This window comes from Silurus aristotelis, assembly GCF_946808225.1.
Source record: "Silurus aristotelis genome assembly, chromosome: 9".
NCBI classification, from domain to species: Eukaryota; Metazoa; Chordata; class Actinopteri; order Siluriformes; family Siluridae; genus Silurus; species Silurus aristotelis.
Genome location: NC_139582.1, coordinates 1,307,428 through 1,332,357, shown reverse-complemented (window position 1 = coordinate 1,332,357; position 24,930 = coordinate 1,307,428). Strand labels below are relative to the sequence as shown.

The 24,930-nt window shown below is 38.6% G+C and overlaps 1 protein-coding gene across 4 annotated transcripts; it reads left to right on the top strand.

The window, feature by feature from the left end:
- Positions 1–9,081: 9,081 nt before the first annotated feature.
- On the top strand, positions 9,082–23,364 carry LOC310730896 (atlastin-2). 4 transcript variants are annotated; one of them, XM_083550120.1, is made up of 14 exons: positions 9,082–9,177; positions 14,330–14,586; positions 15,365–15,499; positions 15,653–15,757; positions 16,074–16,124; positions 16,253–16,309; positions 16,399–16,491; positions 17,521–17,659; positions 18,186–18,313; positions 18,392–18,448; positions 18,553–18,624; positions 20,178–20,609; positions 21,771–21,785; positions 21,893–23,364. In XM_083550120.1, exons 1-14 carry the CDS (start codon positions 9,084–9,086, stop codon positions 22,001–22,003), a joined length of 1,746 nt encoding a protein of 581 aa, XP_083406246.1. In that variant the 5' UTR covers positions 9,082–9,083; the 3' UTR covers positions 22,004–23,364. The 4 variants fall into 4 exon arrangements, with proteins under 4 accessions (XP_083406246.1, XP_083406248.1, XP_083406249.1 ...); XM_083550122.1 differs by having other exon boundaries at positions 9,084–9,242; XM_083550123.1 differs by lacking the exon at positions 21,771–21,785 and having other exon boundaries at positions 9,084–9,242.
- Positions 23,365–24,930: the final 1,566 nt, after the last annotated feature.

Sequence of the window (24,930 nt, the reverse complement as noted above, 5' to 3'; positions counted from 1 at the left end):
CACTGGCTGGCTTCATCACACTTCTAATTCAACAGCTCCCCCTGCAGGATGACAGTGAAATTACATTTTAGCTGAATGACCGCAGAATGTGTGAGATCTTTGATGCAGTCTGGAGTTGAACGCTACTGGATACAGAGTGGAATTACCATTCTAATGTGCTGAAGGTGTGTTGTACCTGCACTATACTGTACCTGTACTATACTTTCACTTCAAACCATCAATTCATTTCATCTTCTAGAGCAGGTCAGGTTGTGATTTACAGTCAGAATCATCTACAAATCAGGTTTGTTTATTTTTTTTCTACATTTTATTTCTACCTGTCTGTCTGTTTGTCTGTCTGTCTGTCTGTCTGTCTGCCCTGTCACAACTTCTTTCTTTATCTGTCTGTCTGTTTATTCTTTTATAAGTTATATCTTTTTTTCCTTTTCTTTGTCAAGCCAAAATCAGTGTTTGTTTTGATGAACTTCTCTAGTTTTCTTCATTATATTGAGGAATAATTGTCATTCCGGATTTATTTGGGGGGAAAAAAAGATGACATCATTACCCGCCATACATAATTGATTGTATACATACAGATATAATCACTATGCAATGCGATTTCCTTAAAGGAATGACAGTAATATCTGGGTGCTTTAAGAGTCTGTGGTTCTTCTGTGGATTTTGCTGAACTGCAGGTGGCTCAGGAAATGCAGCTCTCTACAGGCCCATCTGCCTCTCCAACAGCAGGTGTCTGGCTTCAGTATTTCATTCCTCTTGTCCTTGTCCTGTCACTCCGTTACACTCTTTCTCCACAAACACACAGCCGTGTCATAGACAGTGCTGGAAGTCCTGCACTTCTGTCAGGAAGGTTGATGATGTTTATGTTTTGTTTCTTCTTTTGTACCTTAATGGCATCAGGCAGCTACACGTCTGTACGTTTCTCCTCCTTGGACTTTTCTTATCTACACCACTCATCTGTTGTCTTGCATTTTGAATTGGTGAGATTAAACTGAAAATCATCAGTCAGGACTGAGATTTGTGCTCATCTCTCACTTTATACCCCTGTAGCTGAACATTCTCTTGTTATTTCAGGTCTGACTGATGATCCAAGAGATGTTCTGTGTCCCATTTTTTCCACTCATATACCTTTATTCAGTCACATTTTGAAAACCAGAGACGAATTTTAATTACTGTTTTTCTCAGTTGCTTTATAGCATTTCTCAGGTTATTCTTACTATTTGGTAACCAGTAAGTGAATTTCTCAAAGCAATTTGTGCACATTTGTCTGTACTTTTCTCAGAATCCTTAGTTCATCTCTTTAAATTATGTTTCTGTGTGAATGAACATCTCATTCCCATCAGAAAAACACGTCCTTATGTCATTGTTCACAAACAAGATCTTCAAAATGTTTCAGAGTTTCCTGATATAAACTACAGTTTGGATTGAAAATGCAGAAGGTCTGAATTTCTTCTGTTTGAAATCTCTGAGTTTCAGCAGCACAAATGTGTTTATTTGATTGTATATTTGATTTATTATTGATTGTAAGACACCGGACAGGATTCACACTTTTACTCTACTGTATTAGTGTTTGTTCACTTCATTAGTGACGTTCAAGATTCATCTGCACAATTCATCAATTCAACACATTCACAAAGAAAAGAATAGAATAGAAGTTTAAGACTCGCAGACGATGAAAACTCGTTTAAACATTTTGCATTTAAAGATTTTTACAATCAACTGATTCCTGAATGTTTTGGGGGTTAAAACTATTCAGATGAAACCAGTTTAATAAATTTTGATCAACATGAACATAAATAATTAATAATGTGGGGAACAGCAGACACTCGTACACAATCCATTAAAAGATTTTACCAAAGAATTTGCAATTTGTTCAAAATTGCTTTTATTACAGTATGTGCACAAGTGATGATGATCTGGAGGCTGAACGAGTAGTTTTGAGAAGTTTTTATTTCTGATCTGAGAAACGCTCCATTTCTCTTCTTCATATATTCTTATTTATTCTATATTTTGTGGAACGAGTGATGTGAATGCCATAAATGTTGTGATGTCTTTTTATCTTTAGAAGGTCTCTAGATCTACTCTAATACCAGTCACCATCAACACAACAAAGCGTCTGTCAGAGCCTGAACTTCTCCAACTTCAGTCTTGGTGTGAAATCCTACGAGGAGGAATCAGTCATGATAAAACTAGGCCACTCCGTTCCCACATGCACACAGGCCGAGCAGACAACAAGACCAACAACACACGTATCAGCATCCATCTGCTTGAGATCTTTGTTGGAATCCTCGTCAGGAATCTGCAGCACAGAAAGAACTTAATCTCGCTAATCCTTACAGCATTACTCACTTTTCTGCAGCACTAAGCATGCTGCTAGATTAACTCCTCACTGGAGCTGTTTGGCTTTTCCTCATGAGGAAGGGAAGTTATTTAAGCAGAGAAAGTGCCGTCGTGTTGCTGAGGATCTCCACTAGAGCAGGTAACATCAGGCATTAAAAATAATCAGAACAAGGAAGCTGGAATAAAACAGAGGGAAAAAGTCAAATTCATAGAAGATCCACTTCTACTTTCCTGTGAGCCAAAACATTTTATCTGTTGACCTCTACTTTCATTTTGTATCTTTACTATATGCTCAAAAGTTTGTGGACTGCTGACCATAAGATTAGTATTGTTGTTTTTTAGTTTTTTTACTTTCACTTTATTGAGAAGATGTTCCATTAGATTTTGTGGAGATTTTGTGCTCAGTGAGGAGGCCTGGGGTGCAGTCAGAGCTCACATTCCTCCTGTTCAAAAGGGTTTACAGCTCTACAGCAGGAGATCTTCCTCTCCAACCCATATAAAGCAGATCTTCGTGGAGCTTGATTTGTGCACAGGGGCATCTTCATGCTGGAACAGGTTTGGGTCTGGAAAAATAACATGCACCAGAATCCAAAGACGTCCTACACAATCTTGTTTGTGCTAACAAGATTGTGGCTGGAAAAGTCAGGTGTCCCAATACTTTTGTCTATATAGTGTAGAAGAGTGATGTATTTTATATACCGTCATGTCTAAGTCAGAGTAGTGATGTAATGTAGTGGAGTCTCTCCTGAGAACATTGTGTCTCCATCGGTAAACAGATTTTAACCTCAATAATGAAATCATTGTAATGAATGAGTGTTTGGTGTTGAGGATGAGGACTGGATCTATTTTTTATGTGATTCCTCATTCATTAGGGATAAACGTATAGGAATAGCGTTGAAAAGGGGTACATTTAAAACGTTCATTCTTTATTTATAAAAAAAAGCTTATTCATGATATTGTTCTGTGTTTAAAATAAAAAACACTGTACAAGTAGAATAGAATTTAACTGAATTATCCAGAATTTTGGTCATACAGCAGATTCCTGAAAGAAGATTTATGTGATTGACTTCCAGCGTAAATTTACAGAAGCTAATCTAAGACTTTATCTCTAAACATATCTTCTGACTAACATGATACAAATGCTGCCAGATTCCACACACACACACACACATTACAGGAGGAACAGACAGCTGTTCTATTAATACTATATAATAATAACAATAATAATAAATATTAATAATAATAATAATAATAATAATTTTATTATTAAATAGAACAATATATATATATATTTATCATATATTATTTATTATTTTATTTTATATATTATATTATATATAAACCCACCCACCCACACTCACCCACACACAGACACCCACCCACACCCACCCACACACACACACACACACACACACACACACACATATATATATATATATATATATATATATATATATATATATATATATATATATATATATATATATATATATATTTAAATACTGTTTCCTACACTTGCTGTTTGTTATTATTACTCCTCTGGTTTATACCCCTGTATTATTTCTTTGCATTTTCTTCTTCCCCTTTATATATATATATATACTGTATGTAGTAGAAATATTGGCTCCCTGAAAGGCTGCACGTGAGAGTTTTAGTCTGACACACTGAAGGTTGCACAAACACTCCTATCTGGCACATTTACTTATCCCCCTGCGTGTAACATTTCCAAACCAGTCCCCTGATTTTTACATAAAATAGGTCACATGTCATGGGGACTGTGGATGGAAGCCACAATAATGCTGGTGCCGGTTCTCAGTGCAGTTCTCTCTGCAGTCCTGCTGGTGTCTTTCCCAGAACTCATGTGCCCTCTGGAGTGTTTTTTGTCCTTGAGACGATCAGATATGATAGCTGACTGCGTACAGTTTACTCAGTGGAATACCGGTTTCACAGGCCACATATTTATCATAGCTTTAAAATCAGTTTATCACACCAGAAAACGTTTTGTTTTGTTTTGTTAAATGTGCCTCATTTTTTCACAGTTTACACAAAGTCATTATTACCTGTTTGGAAATATTAAGAGGGAATTACTCTTGTTTTTTCTAATCACATAATCCTTCGATATACAGCATGTGTAATTTCTGTAATGTTTATACAGTGTGAGTACGGTGGCTTGTGCAGGATACATCACTTCCTGTCTGATGACCTGTTCTACAGTATTGATCCTAAAGGACTGTAGACGTTAGACCCTGAATGGTTAACACATCATATCTGTTTATTTCCTGATTTATATAAAAATAAAGAATCCTTTTAGCTCTGTTCAGTTTGCCTTTATACTCTTCTGACCTGCTTAATTAACCTGAAGCCAGGACACCATGGTGCATAGATCATGTTGGAGATCTCATCTAAACTTTCCAAGATTTGATTTGGTTTGGGAATTATAAACTTATAAACTCTAATACATTGTCAGCTTTTATACATTTTGTTAGATATTTAGAACTTGTTTACATACACTTTTTATTAAACCAGTACTTGACTGCATACAGTCAAACCGATTATTGCTGACCAGCTGAAATGCAGCTGACCTCAACCCTGTACACGATCTCTCAGCTGGATCATCTAGACGTTTACCTGAACTGCTGCTATAATAATAATAATAATAATAATAATAATAATAATAATAATAATAATAATAATTATTATTATTATTATTATTATTATTATTACTATTATTATCCAGGGCTCATCCCAGAACTCATCACTATCACTGTTCTGTTTGATTACGATACACAGTGAGAGAGAAACTATTTTAATGTCCTGGTTGTTCTTAAGGTTTCTACGTCATGTCACTTACATCTGCCCCCCTGTTTGCTGTGCGATAGATAGATAGATAGATAGATAGATAGATAGATAGATAGATAGATAGATAGATAGATAGATAGATAGATAGATAGATAGATAGATAGATAGATAGATAGATAGATAGGGACAGACAGACAGACAGACAGACAGACAGATAGATAGATAGATAGATAGATAGATAGATAGATAGATAGATAGATAGATAGATAGATAGATAGATAGATAGATAGATAGATAGATAGATAGATAGATAGGGACAGACAGACAGATAGACAGATAGACAGATAGATAGATAGATAGATAGATAGATAGATAGATAGATAGATAGATAGATAGATAGATAGATAGATAGATAGATAGATAGGGACAGACAGACAGACAGATAGACAGATAGATAGATAGATAGATAGATAGATAGATAGATAGATAGATAGATAGATAGATAGATAGATAGATAGATAGATAGATAGGGACAGACAGACAGACAGATAGATAGATAGATAGATAGATAGATAGATAGATAGATAGATAGATAGATAGATAGATAGATAGATAGATAGATAGAGAGACAGATAGATAGATAGATAGATAGATAGATAGATAGATAGATAGATAGATAGATAGATAGATAGATAGATAGATAGGATCAGACAGACAGAGAGACAGATAGATAGATAGATAGATAGATAGATAGATAGATAGATAGATAGATAGATAGATAGATAGATAGATAGATAGATAGATAGATAGATAGGAGCAGACAGACAGACAGACAGACAGACAGACAGACAGACAGACAGACAGACAGAAAGATAGACAGATAGATAGATAGATAGATAGATAGATAGATAGATAGATAGATAGATAGATAGATAGATAGATAGATAGATAGATAGATAGATAGGAGCAGACAGACAGACAGACAGACAGTCAGAAAGATAGATAGATAGATAGATAGATAGATAGATAGATAGATAGATAGATAGATAGATAGATAGGGACAGACAGACAGACAGACAGACAGACAGATAGATAGATAGATAGATAGATAGATAGATAGATAGATAGATAGATAGATAGATAGATAGATAGATAGATAGATAGATAGATAGATAGGATCAGACAGACAGACAGATAGATAGATAGATAGATAGATAGATAGATAGATAGATAGATAGATAGATAGATAGATAGATAGATAGATAGATAAAGAACTTAGAAAAGACCAGACAGGCAGAAATACAGATAGATAGATAGATAGATAGATAGATAGATAGATAGATAGATAGATAGATAGATAGATAGATAGATAGATAGATAGATAGGGACAGACAGACAGACAGACAGACAGACAGACAGACAGACAGACAGACAGACAGATAGATAGATAGATAGATAGATAGATAGATAGATAGATAGATAGATAGATAGATAGATAGATAGGATCAGACAGACAGAAAGATAGATAGATAGATAGATAGATAGATAGATAGATAGATAGATAGATAGATAGATAGATAGATAGATAGATAGATAGGAGCAGACAGACAGACAGACAGACAGACAGAAAGATAGACAGATAGATAGATAGATAGATAGATAGATAGATAGATAGATAGATAGATAGATAGATAGATAGATAGATAGATAGGAGCAGACAGACAGACAGAAAGATAGATAGATAGATAGATAGATAGATAGATAGATAGATAGATAGATAGATAGATAGATAGATAGATAGATAGATAGATAGATAGGATCAGACAGAAAGATAGATAGATAGATAGATAGATAGATAGATAGATAGATAGATAGATAGATAGATAGATAGATAGATAGATAAAGAACTTAGAAAAGACCAGACAGGCAGAAATACAGATAGATAGATAGATAGATAGATAGATAGATAGATAGATAGATAGATAGATAGATAGATAGATAGATAGATAGATAGATAGATAGATAGATAGATAGATAGGGACAGACAGACAGACAGATAGATAGATAGATAGATAGATAGATAGATAGATAGATAGATAGATAGATAGATAGATAGATAGATAGATAGATAGGATCAGACAGACAGAAAGATAGATAGATAGATAGATAGATAGATAGATAGATAGATAGATAGATAGATAGATAGATAGATAGATAGATAGATAGATAGATAGGATCAGACAGACAGAGAGACAGATAGATAGATAGATAGATAGATAGATAGATAGATAGATAGATAGATAGATAGATAGATAGATAGATAGATAGATAGATAGGATCAGACAGACAGAGAGACAGATAGATAGATAGATAGATAGATAGATAGATAGATAGATAGATAGATAGATAGATAGATAGATAGATAGATAGATAGGATCAGACAGACAGAGAGACAGATAGATAGATAGATAGATAGATAGATAGATAGATAGATAGATAGATAGATAGATAGATAGATAGATAGATAGATAGATAGGATCAGACAGACAGAGAGACAGATAGATAGATAGATAGATAGATAGATAGATAGATAGATAGATAGATAGATAGATAGATAGATAGATAGATAGATAGATAGGAGCAGACAGACAGACAGACGACAGACAGACAGACAGACAGACAGACAGACAGACAGACAGACAGACAGAAAGATAGACAGATAGATAGATAGATAGATAGATAGATAGATAGATAGATAGATAGATAGATAGATAGATAGATAGATAGATAGATAGATAGATAGATAGGAGCAGACAGACAGACAGACAGACAGACAGACAGACAGACAGAAAGATAGATAGATAGATAGATAGATAGATAGATAGATAGATAGATAGATAGATAGATAGATAGATAGATAGATAGATAGATAGATAGATAGATAGATAGGGACAGACAGACAGACAGACAGACAGACAGACAGACAGACAGACAGACAGATAGATAGATAGATAGATAGATAGATAGATAGATAGATAGATAGATAGATAGATAGATAGATAGGATCAGACAGACAGACAGAAAGATAGATAGATAGATAGATAGATAGATAGATAGATAGATAGATAGATAGATAGATAGATAGATAGATAGATAGATAGATAGATAGATAAAGAACTTAGAAAAGACCAGACAGGCAGAAATACAGATAGATAGATAGATAGATAGATAGATAGATAGATAGATAGATAGATAGATAGATAGATAGATAGATAGATAGATAGATAGATAGGAGCAGACAGACAGACAGACAGACAGATAGATAGATAGATAGATAGATAGATAGATAGATAGATAGATAGATAGATAGATAGATAGATAGATAGATAGTTCACTTTATGTCATCATAGTTATAAATATTGTGTTTATTTATGTATGGTGTATGTGTAATATCATTTCTGGGACATACAACAGTGATAAATAGATATGTGTAAATATAACATTAGAGTGAAAGCTACCATGCAACCATTCAATAAAGTTGAAAAATAAATAAAATAGGCGCGCGTGTGTGTGTGTCTGTGTACATGCTGACACTCGACACGCCATATTTGAATCACGTTCATGTACTCCGTCGCGATTTGATTGGCGCTTGCTATGGAAACAGATTATCTCACTGTGAACTAAAATGGGGGAGTGTAACCTCCTAAATGAAGAGATTTTGAAAGCCAGAAAGTCGAGCAGTTGGTCAAACGGTTTAAATACAAAGATGTTATGATACGAAAGACATGTTTATACATTAATACGCCACTGTTTATAAACGACGTTGCTACGCTAATTCAGCAGGGTCGAGGGATAGCGGACACCCCCATCTCTTCACCCCGTGGACGCGGCAAGCACGTGTCCCCCCCGAGCTCGAGCCGTGCTGACGTCATAGGAGCAGGATTATTATGAAGCGCGAGGGGAGAGGGAGGGGGGAGTTAAAGATGGCGGAGGTGGAGAGCAGTTTCAGGCTTCAGAATCATTCCGGACTCAATCACAAAGGTAACCGCTGCAGCGTGGAGGGGAACCGCGCACAGGAGTCGGGCGCCGCGGACAGAAAGCGAGCAGTGCGGATTATTTTATCATTTATTTTCTTTTGTTTTTTGAGCGGGCGTGAAAAAAAATTGTTCGTCATCGTGCCTGCCTGATGACACCTGCTAATGCTAATGCTAAGATGAAGCTAGCGTCAGGCTCATGCTAACGTCCCTGCATAGTTCAGGCCAGGGTTCCTCAGGGGTTCTTCTTCAGGGAACCGTCAAGTTCTCATTTCCTCTCTGCACGGTTCTTTATAGTGTAATGAACGATGTATGTTAGTTTGAGGAACCCGCTTCAGCTCCACATCATCGCGGGGTTGCGCGGTGAAATAGCGGGTTAGGATTCGGGATTATTTGATGTGCTGTGATGAGCTTTAAGGGGCCTCCAATGTTTTGATGGGGGTCTGATAGAGCTCTAAATGCCTCCAATGTTTTTGATGGAGGTCTAATGGACTCTGAGGGGGTCTTTGACCTTCAATGTTTTTGATGGGACTCTGAGGGTGTTTTGAGGGTTTCTGAGTTTTTTTGAGGGAACATCTGCTGAACTTCTTGCAATGTTGGTCGAATGTTTAAAGTTACTCCTTTGCTTTTGGGTTAGTGTGAATGAATCCCCCAGCAGTCCTGTTCACGCTCCACACTGAGGATTAGGAGGCGGCCTTGACTTTGAACATCTGGCCTTTTTATACAGCTGTTTAATCTTCGGTAAACACCGTCCATATTTTTGTAGTGATCAAATGTGTCAGGTGTGTAATGTTCATGTGAAGAGTCTGACAGGTGGAAGTGATGACCGCTGATCTACTAGTGTGATGTTTCCTCTGGTTTCTGATGCTGATGGAGTGTAGGATGGACTGTAGTTGTGTAATGGTGTTTATTGGTTCATTGGTTTATTGCTCATTTGACAGGTTTACCTTCTGCACCTGCACCAGGTGTAGTGAACACTGCAGATCATTGTGCTTCAGGTGATGATTTAGTGGGGATGGTTGTGTTTGGTGAATTGTCACCCCCATTTTGTGTTTTTGTTGTTGTTGTATACATGAACATGAGGGTGTGTTTGTGTACATTTCCTGTGTTTTCTAGCAATTTCCGTGTTGACGCTTTTTTTTTTTTTTTTTTCCGTGGTTTTAACTCGTTAATCCTCAAATTCTCTCTCTCATTCTCTACGCAGCGCTCAGACTTTTTCTCACAACTCCGACTTTATTTCCTCAATTTCTCGTAAAACGTCCGACACTTCTGGTCCATGTTGTGAAGCTGTTGGTGTATGAATGAGGCTCCTCTGCTTCATCAGACTTGTTCCGTCTCCTCCAGAGCTGATTGTTAGACAGAGTTCTCTCCAGGGATCAGAGGATCAGTTTAATATCATACGATTCGACTGATTTGGAGCCGATTTTCATTTTGAACGTGTAAAAACTTTCTGGCACTACAGAGGAGTGACGCTGCTGATTGGTAAAATAAAGTAAGAAACTGCGAGGAAAATTGGGCAAACTTCATTTATTTTATATTTGTGTTTATTTATGTGTTGGAATCGGGTTTCTGTAGTGTTTACCTGTCCAGAGCACTTCAGAGTTTAGCAGGTGGTGCGTCAGTAATCACGGTCCGTGGGGAAACACGGTGCTCTGTGTGTAGTTAAATGGAATAAACGGAGCATCGAGGAACTTTTCAGCCCCAGTGCTAATAAAGATATTAATCAAGTTATTAATATTAATGAGGACTGTATTTGTGATAAAAAAATTAAACGAACTGAAAACATTAAGGAAAATATAAAGACACCATGGCTGAGTAGAAATCCCTGAAAAACACCCAAACCACAGTTTTCTTTTCCTCGTGGTTTCTAATGTGAGAACTTATTTTTCTTCTCCTTTTTCTTCAACCTGCTCACTTCCTCAGATCCGAGTCTGTTTTCTCTACTTGTGTCTGTTAAAATCACTGTGGCCTTTAGACATGCTAATATCTGACCTACTTGGATCAGATCTGCTGAGCTGTAACTCTGGACTTTACCCTGCAAAACACCACACGAGTCTTTCCTCATCTTCCACATTTTAGTCCTCATTTGCTTTTATAATAAGCTCCACTCTTCTGGAAAGATGTTTCACTAGATTTTGTGAAGATTTGTGCTCATTCAGCTACTTGGTGATGTCAGGTACTGATGTAGGTGAGGCAAGGAGGCCTGGGGTGCAGCTCTATAGCAGAAGATCTTCCACTCCAACCTGACACATGGCTGGAAATCTCTCTCTGACTCTCACACACACTGAGGGATTCGTCATCAGAATAAACGTTTCTCTAGAATCTCTGCTAAGTGCATTTCCCTGCACACTTTCTAATAGCGTTTATCGAGAATGGCTTTTTACTGGTTTCAGCTGTTCACATTGCATTTGTTTTCACATTACGCTAAAACTCTGGATGATCAGTATGATGTTCACTCAGGAATATTCGTCCGTGACCAGATTCTATTATCACTCTATCATTCTATTATGATATTGCATCAGGTGTCAAGATGATGTGAGGTCCAAAGGGGTGGGTGGGTGGGTGTGTGTGTGTGTGTGTGTGTGTGCGCGCGCGAGTGCGCGCGCGAGTGTGTGCGATTTCTATTCAAACCAAGAGCCACATCTTATTTACCCTGTTCAAATCAATTGTTCTTCCCTTTCAATGGTTTATTGGGTGTGTCTCTTAACTTGACTGGAATGAAAACTTACACACACACATCGGCCCTTCGAGGATAAGATCAGACACCCCTGACGCAGAGGTAGAATCTGATCTGAAGTAATACATTCCTTAGAGATTTTCATGTTTGCCCTCCATGGGAACTTTGTTTACATTGCATTTAGAAAAGAATAACAAACAAAGTACGAGACACTGAATCAGCGATAACACTTCATTTTTCTGCCTGCATTTTTGAATAATCTTCTAAATCTTTTTCTGAATCTTTTTAAATCTGTGTCTTTTGGAATCTTCTGAATTTGAATCTTTTTAAATCTGTGTCTTTTGGAATCTTCTAAATTTGAATCTTTTGAATCTGTGTCTTTTGGATCTTTTGAATCTGCATCGTCTCTTTTCTAAATCTGAGTATTCATCTTCTGAGTCTGAATCATATGTCGAATCGATTTCTTCCACACACTGTCTATCTATAACTAAATGCTCTTGAGGCCTGTAGTCTACTTGAAGCTTTCCCTCAGAGCAGCAACTTTAAAATAAAAAAAAAAAAATCAGCAAAACGCATGTTTTTGTTGATCATGTACACCTTCAACCAGACATGCACATTAGACACATCTCAGATTTGTCCAGATATTTCTGAAAACCCCTAAAATGTTAAATGCGATACACAAAACCAGCCCAAGCAACCAGCTGCAAAACCGCCAGTTAATTCCGAGTATGATTTTCCAAATTAGCAACATTTCACCCACAGCTGCTCAAGCCCCTGCAGTGTTCTGCTCTTCGGATCTATTCCTCGCTTCAGACTCGTCATTTTAGCTACAATTCAATTCTCTAATAATTCAGCATGTGGAGAGATTCGATGTCCAGCTTGTGACCGTGCTCTCGCTGTGCACCTCAGGGTGATGGTGCCATCGCTAAAATTATTTCAATGATTCATTTATTTTTCTCAACCAGCCTGAACATTTTAGCAGGGTTTTTTTTTTCTGTACTTGAACCTAAACAAGCATCATGTGCTTTATGTATCTACACTGTATGCACAAAAGTATTGAGACACCTGACTTTTCCAGCCATTTGTGCTCCAAAGCTGGTATTTGGATGCTGTAGCATGAACCAGGAAACACACAAAGCACCAGCTCCATGAAGATCTGCTTTAAATGGGTTTGAATGAAAGCTCTCCTGCTATAGAGCTCTGATCTCAACACCTTTATTATGAATGTAAACATTGACTGCACCCCAGGCATCATCACCTGCTTGTTTAGACAACACCCAGCAACGTGTGTGTGTGTGTGTGTGTGTGAGTGTGAGTGTGTGAGAGAGAGCGCATGCGTTCATCATGTCAGATCAATGTGAAGCTGTTAAGAGGCTCTGAATTGTGATACGTCTTTATCTTAAATTATACGTTTGTCAAAGTGAATTTTAACGACTTGATCAGTGTAAAATCTCTAAATTTATAGACCCATCGTCTTCTGTGTGACTCCGAATGTCCGTTCATTATAGTTCCATCACTGATTAACCGATGGAGACTTGAGTGTAAAACCTTCCATGATGATCGCAGCCTCAAGCTGTTGTAGCAAACTGTTTATATTGATTTCACTCCAAAGCCGTTTAAATCTCCATAGTAACATCATGGATCTTTAAGCTGGTGATGTGGAACCTTCTTCAGCAGAAGTGAAGATCCAAATATAGGGCATCAGGATAAATCAGGCAGGTCCAGAAAGAAGAAAAAGGAAAAGGGGGACAGGGGATTATACACGTGCATACGGAAATCTATATTAGTGCTGCAGCTTTTTCTCTTTCTGTAGAGTTTTACATGCGGAACGTTAACGTTTCCTCCCGAACGTTTTAAATGGCAGAACACGAGTTCGTTTAGTTTCCGCCTTTATTTCATTTTATTTATTCATTGTAATTAAATGTAATAGATTAAATTTGTGCCTATTTAATTAAAGTGTATTAATTTGATGAATTCATTCCTTTTATATACATATATATATATATTTAATCTATACCTTGCATGTATTTTATTTAAAAAAGAAAGAGAATAACTAAACTGTGTACTGTTACACCTCTAATATAAAGATCTATAATGTCCTGTACTACTTTATATAAAAGCACAGTGTATTTCTCGAACAGGAGGCAGTTTATTTCCCCAGACAATAATAAATAATGTAGAATTGAGTGCAATAGGCTTTTTATTGTACAGTGTAAATGTAGTGGTTCAGCACATTGATTTGATTTATTTGTTTATTTATTTGTTTATATTCCCTGTAGGAAGATATTTAAATTACAAATTAAAGGGAAATGTAGCGTGTGTGGGTGTGGGTGTGGGTGTGGGTGTGGGTGTGGGTGTGGGTGTGGGTGTGGAGGGTATTTTTATTTTTTTTTTAATCTGGAAGGATGTTCTCTAACAGGGGGTGTGTGTTTTGTCCAGGAGGGATGTTCTCTAAAAAGGTGTGTGTGTGTTGGCTGTTTAGAAAAAGACTCTTGTCGTAAGATGAGTGGAGACGAGGCGGAGGAGCTGCTGGAGGAAGAGGAGGTGATCGGGCCCGTGCAGATCGTGGTGGCAGATGAAGACGAGCACCAGTTCTCTCTGGACGAGCAGGCGCTGGAGCGCATCCTGCTGCAGGAGCACATCCGTGATCTCAATGTGGTGGTGGTGTCGGTCGCCGGCGCCTTCCGCAAGGGCAAGTCCTTCTTGCTGGATTTCATGCTTCGATACATGTACCAGCAGGTGAGCTGAGCGCTATGCACTAAAAGGGCTTTTCCATTGGTCCAGGAAGTTCTCAGATGTACAGTCTCGGCCTTCTAAAACATTTTACCGATACCAAAGTTATCGATACTCGTCGCTAACCAATTAATCAACCGATATTTTTTTTATTAAAATAGATACTGGATTAATAAACATGTAAAATATATGTATGTAAAATAGTACTGAACTTTTATAAAAAAAAACAGTACTGCACCATGAAAACGTGCTAAAGAAATTAAATATGAATATAGTAACTAATAAATATAATTTACATAAAAGTCTCACATGTAAAAAAAACAAAACAACGAACATTCCGTGATGGCAGTGATTCGCCCCTAGAGGTCGCTCTCGTAATTAATGATGGCGGACCGGAAGTTGGAAAAACTATTGGTTCATTTTTTTATTTTATTATTATTATTTTTTAATAAATACGTCAAACACTGTGGTGGTAGTTTAACGGTGTGAGGCCAAAAGTTTGTGGACACCTGACCATAAGATTGGTATCTGCTTTTGTATGTTTTTTTTTTTTTGGGCTCCATGTTTAAATGAAGGGAAAAGACGATCTATGCGATTATGCAACTCCAACAGTTAGGAAAAGAACCACATATGTCTGGAAAAGTCAGATGCGCTAGTACTTTTGTTTGTAAAGTATATTTATTTAAATCCCTCTGATCATGATGATGCACACCTCGAGATGTCACTAACGGCACACGTCGCTTTTAACCCAAGTGTTACTGTATTTTCTTTTCTGATCCTGCAGAAATCGTCCACATGGCTCGGAGGAAGCGATGAGCCCTTGACTGGCTTTACCTGGCGGGGAGGCTGTGAGAGGGAGACCACAGGAATCCTGGCCTGGAGCGAAGTATTTGTGGTTGAGAAACCGGACGGGACCAAGGTAGGTCTCAGCACGTCCCTCTAAACACTGTACAGTTCACACAAAGCACCTTTATCCACCTGTGTGTGTGTGTGTGTGTGTGTGTGTGTGTGTGTGTGTGTGTGTGTGTGTGTGTGTGTGTGTGTGTGTGTGTGTGTGTGTGTGTGTGTGCAGGTGGCAGTGCTTCTCATAGACACACAGGGAGCCTTCGACAGTCAGTCCACCATTAAAGACTGTGCCACGCTCTTCGCCCTCAGCACCATGACCAGCTCTGTTCAGGTCTTTCATTCTTTTTTTCCTCGTCACTCTATTAGATCCCGTCCTCTTCTGGACTCTAGTATGCGTTTTTTTTTTTTCTTTCTACGTGTTAATATTTGCTTAACCTGTTAACACACACTTGTTTGCACTTTTGCCAAATGGAATACGATCCAAATATAAACATGCATCATCTTTTATTCCGTGAAAGTCGTGTGTAGTAACCAGTCATGTCACATGGTTCCACTCGATCCTCAACAAATATTTATCTTTCAGTCGTATTGTAACTGTATGAACAGGATACAAGACTTTAATAATGTTCTTGTGGTTCCATCTGTAGGTTTACAATTTATCTCAGAATGTACAAGAAGATGATCTTCAGCATCTCCAAGTAAGTTCTGCTTTTCATATGATAAAGGCTGTGAATGTTTATGGAGAGGAGTGGGAACGCTTCTTCTGTGTGATATACAAGAGTGCATCGTTCTGTGTTTCCTTCACCCCTGCTTTTCCTTCTTGTAGCTTTTTACAGAGTACGGAAGACTTGCAATGGAGGAGATCTACTTAAAACCCTTTCAGGTGTGTTTTACTGCACAGACGTCTAAACTTGTGTGTCATAAATCAAGGCTTTATTTAACAAATGTGTTTTGTTTTTTTGTGGCTCGTAGTCGCTAATGTTCCTCATAAGAGACTGGAGTTATCCATACGAACACACTTATGGCCTGGAAGGGGGGAAAGCATTTCTAGAGAAAAGACTGCAAGTAAGTGAAGCTTTTGTGCCCTAGTTCTTTCATTCAATAGCAATCGAAACTGGTGTCTGAAATCTTAGAAGCATGAGAGGGGGAGGGAGGGGGAGAGAGAGAGAGAGGGAGAGATTAATGTGTAAAGATTGTGCTTATGCTCTATATTTATCTTTTGAGTGTTAAAATATATAATATAATTATTTCCTGAATGCAAATAATTTTTTTTTTTTTTCCATTTGTTGTGAGATTTTGGTGAATATGCATAATGTGAAATTTGCGTTTTCTGAGCTGATTATTTTATTTATAAAATTTTTTAAATATGCTTTTAGGCCGTGTCGGACAGTAATGAAGTAAATGTAATTTGTTGCTGTAATTAAGTGGATTTTTCACGTGTCTGTATTTTACTGAAGTGTTTCCATTTGAGAGATTTTTACTGTAACTTCACTACATTTCAAAGTCAAATATTTTACTTTAATGAAATCAGTCGTTCTTTTTAATTAATGAGGATAAAAGCGTAACTGGTGAAACACGCAGCGAGTCACCAATCAGGATCGAGCGCACGCTCTGTTTTACACGTGTTCTGATTGGCGCTCGGTGCATCTACTGATCACCAACATACAGTTCAGCATCAGTTCAACATCAAGCAGAACATTTAGAGAGGAATAAATGATGAAGAAACTTCAGACTCGAACTCACCACCACACACTCATTCTCACCTCATTTACACCATTTTTCTGACGTATTTGAAAAGAAGGTTTTGGGTTCATGATCATTATAATAATCAATCAGTGTTTGAGTCATTAATATCATTCTATTAATAGATCAGTGTGCTGAGAGTCACATTCGAGTCTTTACACAGAAACTGAGTTTATTAAGTGGCAAAATGATAATAGGAACATTATAGTTATAATAAATCATAGTCTCTTGGATGCTTAAGTTTATTTGAAGGCAAAAACTTTTGTCCTTTTACTCAAGTAAAAGTTTAAAAGGACGCTTTTACTGGACTCAACTACAAGCTTTGTGTACTTCATCCAACACTGCTTTTAGGTGAAGCAAAACCAACACGAAGAGCTTCAGAACGTCCGGAAGCACATCCACTCCTGTTTCTCTAACATCAGCTGCTTCTTACTTCCTCATCCTGGTCTCAAAGTGGCCACAAACCCTCATTTCGATGGCAGGTTGAGAGGTAGGAGTCATGTGCCCTCTAGTGGCTGAATAGTGGAATTGCTTCTTGAAAATAAAGGAACTATGGGATATTTAGCATTTTTTTCCTTTCTGCTTTTTAAAATGAACTTATAGCTGTATTTTGTATTATAAACATGCATTTTTTTTATTGTATAATCAATGCACATTTAGGATGGAATAAAGTTCGTAAACGGTTGTAATCTGTCATCTTGTCCTTGTCCGGGGGAGTGGTGGCTCCAGTGGTTAAGGCGCTGGATTACTGATCAGAAGGTCGGGGGTTCAAGCCCCGGTATTGCCAAGCTGCCACTCTTGGGCCCTTGAGCAAGGCCCTTAACCCTCTGTGTGCTCCAGGGGCGCCGTATCATGGCCGACCCTGCGCTCTGACCCCAGCTTCCAAGCAAGCTGGGATATGCGAAGAACAACATTTCACTGTGCTGTAATGTATATGTGACAAATAAAGGCTATTCTATTCTATTCTGGCTATTCCATTATTATTATTATTATTATTATTTTTCCCCCACACACAGATATCGATCCTGATTTTAAAAAGGAGCTGTTGAATCTCATCCCACTGCTGTTAGCTCCAGAGAACCTGGTGGAGAAGGAAATTAGTGGTTCCAAAGTGACGTGTAGAGATCTTGTGCAGTATTTCAAAGTAAGAGATTTTTTTATTTTTATTGTTAAAAAAAAAAATCAAAATTGCAGTCTAACTCTGTCTCTTTTCTGGCTTCAGGCTTATATGAAAATATATCAAGGAGAAGAGCTACCACATCCAAAGTCCATGCTGCAGGTAGAGTTATGTTATATTACAGTACAGCGAACCTGCTGTCTCATCCATTCATTACAATAGAATTAATTTGGACTTTAATTGTATGATTTGTGTTTTTTATTTAGGCAACAGCTGAAGCTAACAATCTTGCAGCAGTAGCAGGAGCAAAGGACACTTACATCAAGAGCATGGAGCAGGTAAACCATCAGCCTTTGCTGCAGATCAGCAGGCGAATTCTTCTTCTGAAGTCTAGACATTTCTATTTAACGTTCACTATGAGCTCTAACTCGTCTCACACGTTCGATGGAAAAGCAGAACAAATAATTCAATTAAGGCGATTTTAATATTGTATTTATTTAAGGTATTTACAATGTCTGCGAAAAGTCTGGAGTTTTTTTGTGGTTTCAGAGACACGTGCATGTTTCTATGCAACAAACTCTGTAAAAGACAAAAACATAAGTTTTATGGAGTCCAAATGAGACATTTGTGTCTCTACCAGAAGAACATGTGTAAGCTGAAGAACCGGAGAGAAGATGTGATCAGACTCCCTCACCCCCACACTCACACATGGAGGTGGAGGATTAATGGTTTGGGGTTGTTTTTTGGAGCAGGGAAGGTTCCAGGTTTTGAATGGAATCCTGAACCAACATGGCTCTAATTCCAGACTTCATCACCATGCAGTTCCGTCTGGACTGCGGCTCATCGGAAGCGACTTCACCGTACAACAAGACGATGAGGCGAAGCGATGAATATGTCCGAGCTCTTATTTAGTAAGAGTTATTTAGAGAGCAGACAGACGTCTGGAGTGTTTATCTGTCATGGAATCGACCTGCCCAGATACTGCACCTCAATCCTACTGAACTGCTCTGAGATGAACAAGAAAACCTCCTTCTAGCGGTCTTTCTTAACTTCAGTCCCCCTATAGCATGAAATATCTTCAGCAGTGTCCGATTGTAAGGCAGGTTTAAAATTTTGTTCCAAAAGTTTGTCCCTCTAACTGGAACACGTTTGGTTCTTGGTTTTTGACCGTTCTATCTTTGGCACTACACTTAGGTTTATTGTCCTGTTGGAAAGTAGATCTTCTTGCAGACAGGAGCAGGATCTCTTGTAGGATTGGCCTGTTTTTTTTCATCCAACTTGCTTTCATCAGTGACCAGTCCCATCAGTACCGGTATCCTCATAACATGAAGATACCCCCACCACCTACTGCTTTACTGTGGGAATTGCGTTCTCTTCCACAAAACATGCTTTGTGCAGGTTCATCACGTTTGGTCTTATCAAACCAGAGAACATTTCCCCAGTTATCGACTATAAAAGATTTTACTTTACCTGATCCCTTATGTGGTTAATAATACCTGTATTTTATTTATTATTTATTTTATGTGTTGTGTAGGGTTGCAAATTCCAGGAATTTTCAAGACTGAAACTTTCCATGGGAATATTGTTGTTTTACTTGGAATCAAATCAAAGTCACAAATATCATTAAAAAAAATCTGTATTAGTTCACATGAATATCAGCTTCTGACCAGACCCAAGGTTCACATTTGTTTGTATATGATCCAGTTTATATACATTTCCACAATTTTCTAATTAATTCCCATAAATTCCCGTTTCCGACTTGGAATATTTCCACAATTCCCCAGATGAAGTTCCCATGGAAATCTTCCACCCTTTATGTGTACAACATTGTAGAACTGCAGTGAAATGTGTGTTGCTCAGCTCGTCTATTTGGACCTGCTGTGTGCTGCAGGTGTGTGGAGGAGACAAGCCCTACATCGCCCCGGCCGATTTGGAGCGCAGCCACGAGGAGCTGAAGCAGAGCTCCATACGGCAGTTCCGCACCATCAAGAAGATGGGAGGCGAGGAGTTCTGCCGGCATTACCAGGAGCAGCTGGAGGCCGAGCTGGACGAGGCTTATAGCAACTTCGTCAAGCACAACGACGGAAAGAACATTTTCTATGCAGCACGCACGCCGGCCACGCTCTTCACCCTCATGTTCGCCATGTACGTGGTGTCGCTAGTGACGGGCTTCGTGGGCATAAACTCTGTGGCAACGCTTTGCAATCTGATTATGGGCGTGGCTCTGGTGGCTCTGTGCACCTGGGCATATGTCAAATACTCAGGGGAGTTCCGTGAGGTGGGAAGCGTCATTGACCAGGTGGCAGAAACTCTCTGGGAGCAGGTGGGTAATTCTAACTCTCTGTTCCAGCTCTTCTTCTTCTCTGTTCTTCTTTCTGCTTTCCCTGACCAGATTTTGGCTCTAAAATCTAAACCTGCATTCACATTATAATCCACATTGTAGAAGTGCTGATTCAGACCGATTCTCCTCCTCCTCCTTTTTTATGATCTTTTAAAAAGCATTCACTTTACTACAGCACATGGGTTCTGAACTTCTATTTATCTTTTGATATACAGAAGAAAATACATTTTGGACACACTAATGGACAAACCTACATTATATGGACAAAAGTTTGTGGACACCTGACCATAAGATTCTACTTTTTGAACATCTCATTCCACATTTAGTCTCCATTTGCTGACATGCTCCACTCTTCTGGGAAGATGTTCTACCAGATTTGGTGGTGATTTTTGGCACATTTTGTTGCACTTAACAGATTTGGATCATCATGCAAATTTTAATATTACACAGTTAACCTGAAGAAACATCTGAGCTTTTTAGAAAATATTCTGTAGACTGATGAGACAAAAAGGGTAACTTTTTAGAGGGTTACATCCGGTTTAAAAACTAACTTCACGTTTCATAAACAAGCACATGACTAACAGAGGCTGAAGGTTTGTAGACACCAGACCATAAGATTGGTATGCTCTTCTTTTTGGACATCCCACATTTAGTCTCTTATAATATCCTCCACTCTTCTGGGAAGATGTTCTTGTTGAGATCTGGGCTAAGATGATAGGTGCTGATGTATGTGAGAAGGTGAGGAGACCTTGGGGTGCAGTCAGCTTTCACATTCATTGTTCAATATGTTTGGAGCTCTGTAGCAGGAGATCTTCCACTATAATCCATGTAAAGCAGATCTTCATGGAGCTGGTACAGCTTGTGCACAGGGGTATCGTCATGCTGGAACACGTTTGGGTCTCTTAGTTTAAGTGAAGGGAAATATAGGGTCGTATACAAATGTGTGCCTTCAACAGTTTGAGAAAGAACCACATATGGCTGGGGAAGTCAGGTGTCCCAATACTTTTGTCCATAAAGCGTAACATCAGATAGAGATGATGTTTTACACTTTTCTGGTCAGAGGGATTTGTAAGCTTCTCATGCTGATCTTTGATGCACTGATATTTTTTCTAACTCTTCCCTTTTCTTCACTCTGCTGAACAGAGGACTCCGAGGAAGGTGAGAAGTTTGCTGTCGCTGCTCTCCTCTTGCACTTGACCTTGTTTTTACTCTCCACTCTCGTCACCTCCTCACCCCCACTGACCAACTCGATCTCCTCCTTTCAGGTGTTTTGCAAGCTTTTCGAAGTTGCCAGGAACAAAGTGACGCGGAACACGCCGGTAGCCGCTCAGCGAAACAGACTGCCGTCGAACAACAACGTGAAGAAGAAAAACTAGCCCCCGCCCTGCCCCCTCCCCCCACCCACTCTTTCATAAACTCCTCCTTTTTAGGACCTGCTCAGCCCTGATGCGCTCGGGCGTGAGAACAAACCGCTATGTGTATGCGGGTCTGTAGAATGCAGGATGGCACTTTGATCGTCTAGACGTCCTTCATTTCATCATGCAGACATCATGAGGACTGAAGTTTTTTTTTTTCTTTCTTTTCTTTTCTTTTCTTAATCTCTTTTCTCTCTTAATGCATCATCAATGTTCTATTTGACGGTTTGTGTACGTGCTGTCATTCCTTTCACGGTTTTCTTTCCATTCCTTATCATTCCTGTGTATTTTTATTTTCTTTTCCTTGGTGGTTTTTTTTTTTGCTATTTTCCTCTCTGCTCAGGTGTTGCAGCGTTTTTGGTGATCTGCTTTATTTCAGGCTGAACTCTATCCAGGCGAGCGTAGTTACCCTTAAAACCGACGCTGCACCAATCACAGAGCCAAAGTTTACACCATCCTTAGTGCGCGCACACACACACACACACACACACACACACACACACACTTTTAGCACTTCAGACGTTAGCATTCCAGTGGAAGACTTTCGCCTTGTGGCTCAGGAAAGGTTCTCTCGGTAATCATGCTAACGAGGTGGTTATATAAATGTTCCATCCTGGCAACAATGGCACACGTTATATACTGTAATTAACTGAAAAACACGTCACTTAAAAGTGACACTCATAATGTGATAAAGGAACTTGAAGGATCCTAAAGGAACCAGGCGCTGTCGAAAGATTTTAATCGCACATATCGTTTTTTGTGGCTCATGTTGTTAAAATAAACACGACACTGCATTTTATTCACGTCTCATGTTCCTCAGTATTAGAAAGATTGTGAGATCGTTAAAAGGATGAACCCATGACTCGCTTCTTTAGGCCCATGTGCTGTCTCCCTGCTGTATTATACAACCATGCTTTGATAATTCCATCCACAGAGTGACTGCTGACACGTACGTTATCCTGTACAGTCCTGATTTTTTTAAAAACTCGTCACGAATAGGGCATGTGTATAGAAAATAAATGTATAATGAACATTTTCTATACTTCTTTTTTTTTTGGTAGCTGGAACAGCGGCGGTTTCATGGCAGGCCGATGCTCAGTTAATTTAAAGGAATGCTTTCGTGATCTGTGTAAATGTCAGAAGGATGCGTTTATAATTTACTTTTATTTATATATATATACATACATATTATAAATAATTTGCCTCGAGCGTCATGATTCCACTCTTGCTGACCGAGCACTGGAATGTTTTTCAATTGTTTTTTTTCTTTTCTTTAATTTATTTTTCAATACAATATTAAAATGAACCACTGTATATCCAAATTTTGCCAATTCCTCTTGTGAATCGACTTCTGCAGCAGTGTTTGATATGCAGAATCGTCAAAATCACCCGGCGAGAGAGGGAGATGTACACACCTCTGTTCTCTTTCTCTCGCTTTCTCATATATATTATTTATTTATTTATATAGGGAGAGGGAGCCTGACTCCTTGATCTGGTCTGGGGTCTATTTGGTCATTAGGTTTGCAGTTTTACACTTGGATTTATTGTCCTGTTGAAAGGTAGAGGCTTAAGCCACTTGTAAACAGTAGCAGAATCTCTTGTAGGAACGTTTTTATCTTCATCCAACTTGGTCTTATCAGTGACTGGTTTCTCCATAATAACCTGATTCTACCACCACCATGCTTCATTGTAAGGATTGTGTGTCCATTAAATGTAAATGTTCATCGTAATTTTTGCTAAACAACAAAACAAACATTAGAGAACATTCAAATGAAAAACAGGACTTACAGATCTCTTCTGCTCAAATGTTTTGGTGAACAGCCTTAGATCTAATGATTAGAGAGAGAAACTCGCACCTTGGCTCTAGTGTTGCGCTGCCTGTAGCCCGACCTTAAGGATATCAATGTGGCCATTAAGACCTTGAGACCATCAAATGGACTGAAGTCCAAAAAAGTGGGAATAAAATTGTCAAACGTCTACCTGCATGCTATCTTCATCATTAACTAAAACTCAACCCCAGCAAAACAGAACTGCTGGTCATCCCAGGTGATTCATCTCCAGGTCAAAATCTCCAAATAACCCTTCATGACTGCTTTTCCCTTCAGCCACTGCCTGTAACCTTGGGGGTAACTATGGACAATGAACTGTCCTTCCTCCCACATGTTGCTAATGTTACTTGCTCATGTCGATTTCTTCTCTACAACATCTGAAGGATTTGATTATTTCTGCCCAGGTTCTTGTTCAGTCTTGTCATTTCAAGACTGGACTACTGCAGCTCTCTGCTGGCAGGTCTTTCTCTGAACGCTATTCTTCCACTGCAGATGATCCAAAATGCAGCTGCATGACTTGTTTTCAATCTGCCCAAGTTCTCCCACACCACCCCACTGCTGCTCCTTCACTGGCTTCCAGTCCCTGCACGTATCAGATTCAAAACACTGATGATGCCTACAAGACCAAAAATGGACCAGCACCATCTTACTTTAGAGACCTCATAACATCTCGCACTGCACCAACCACGCTGTCTGAGATCCTCCAGCACTGCTCGACTGGTACCACCTTCTCTCAAAATGAGAGGTAAGTACACTTCAAGGCTCTTCTCTGTTCTGGCACTGAGGTGGTGGAATGAACTTCCTATAGATGTCCGAGCACCGGAGTCCCTGACTATCTTCAAGTGACGATTGAAGACCTTCATCTTTCTGAAACACTTAAATTAGCACTTCTAAGTTTGTAATCTTGAGTATCAGTGTCGATTTATTCATTGCTGGAGACTCAAAGCATTTTGTACGTCGCTCTGGATAAGGGCGTCTGCTAAATGCTGCAAATGTAAATGTTGAGCAACACCACGGCCCTCGCTAAAGCCTGGGCTCATCTGGACCACAAGTCTGACC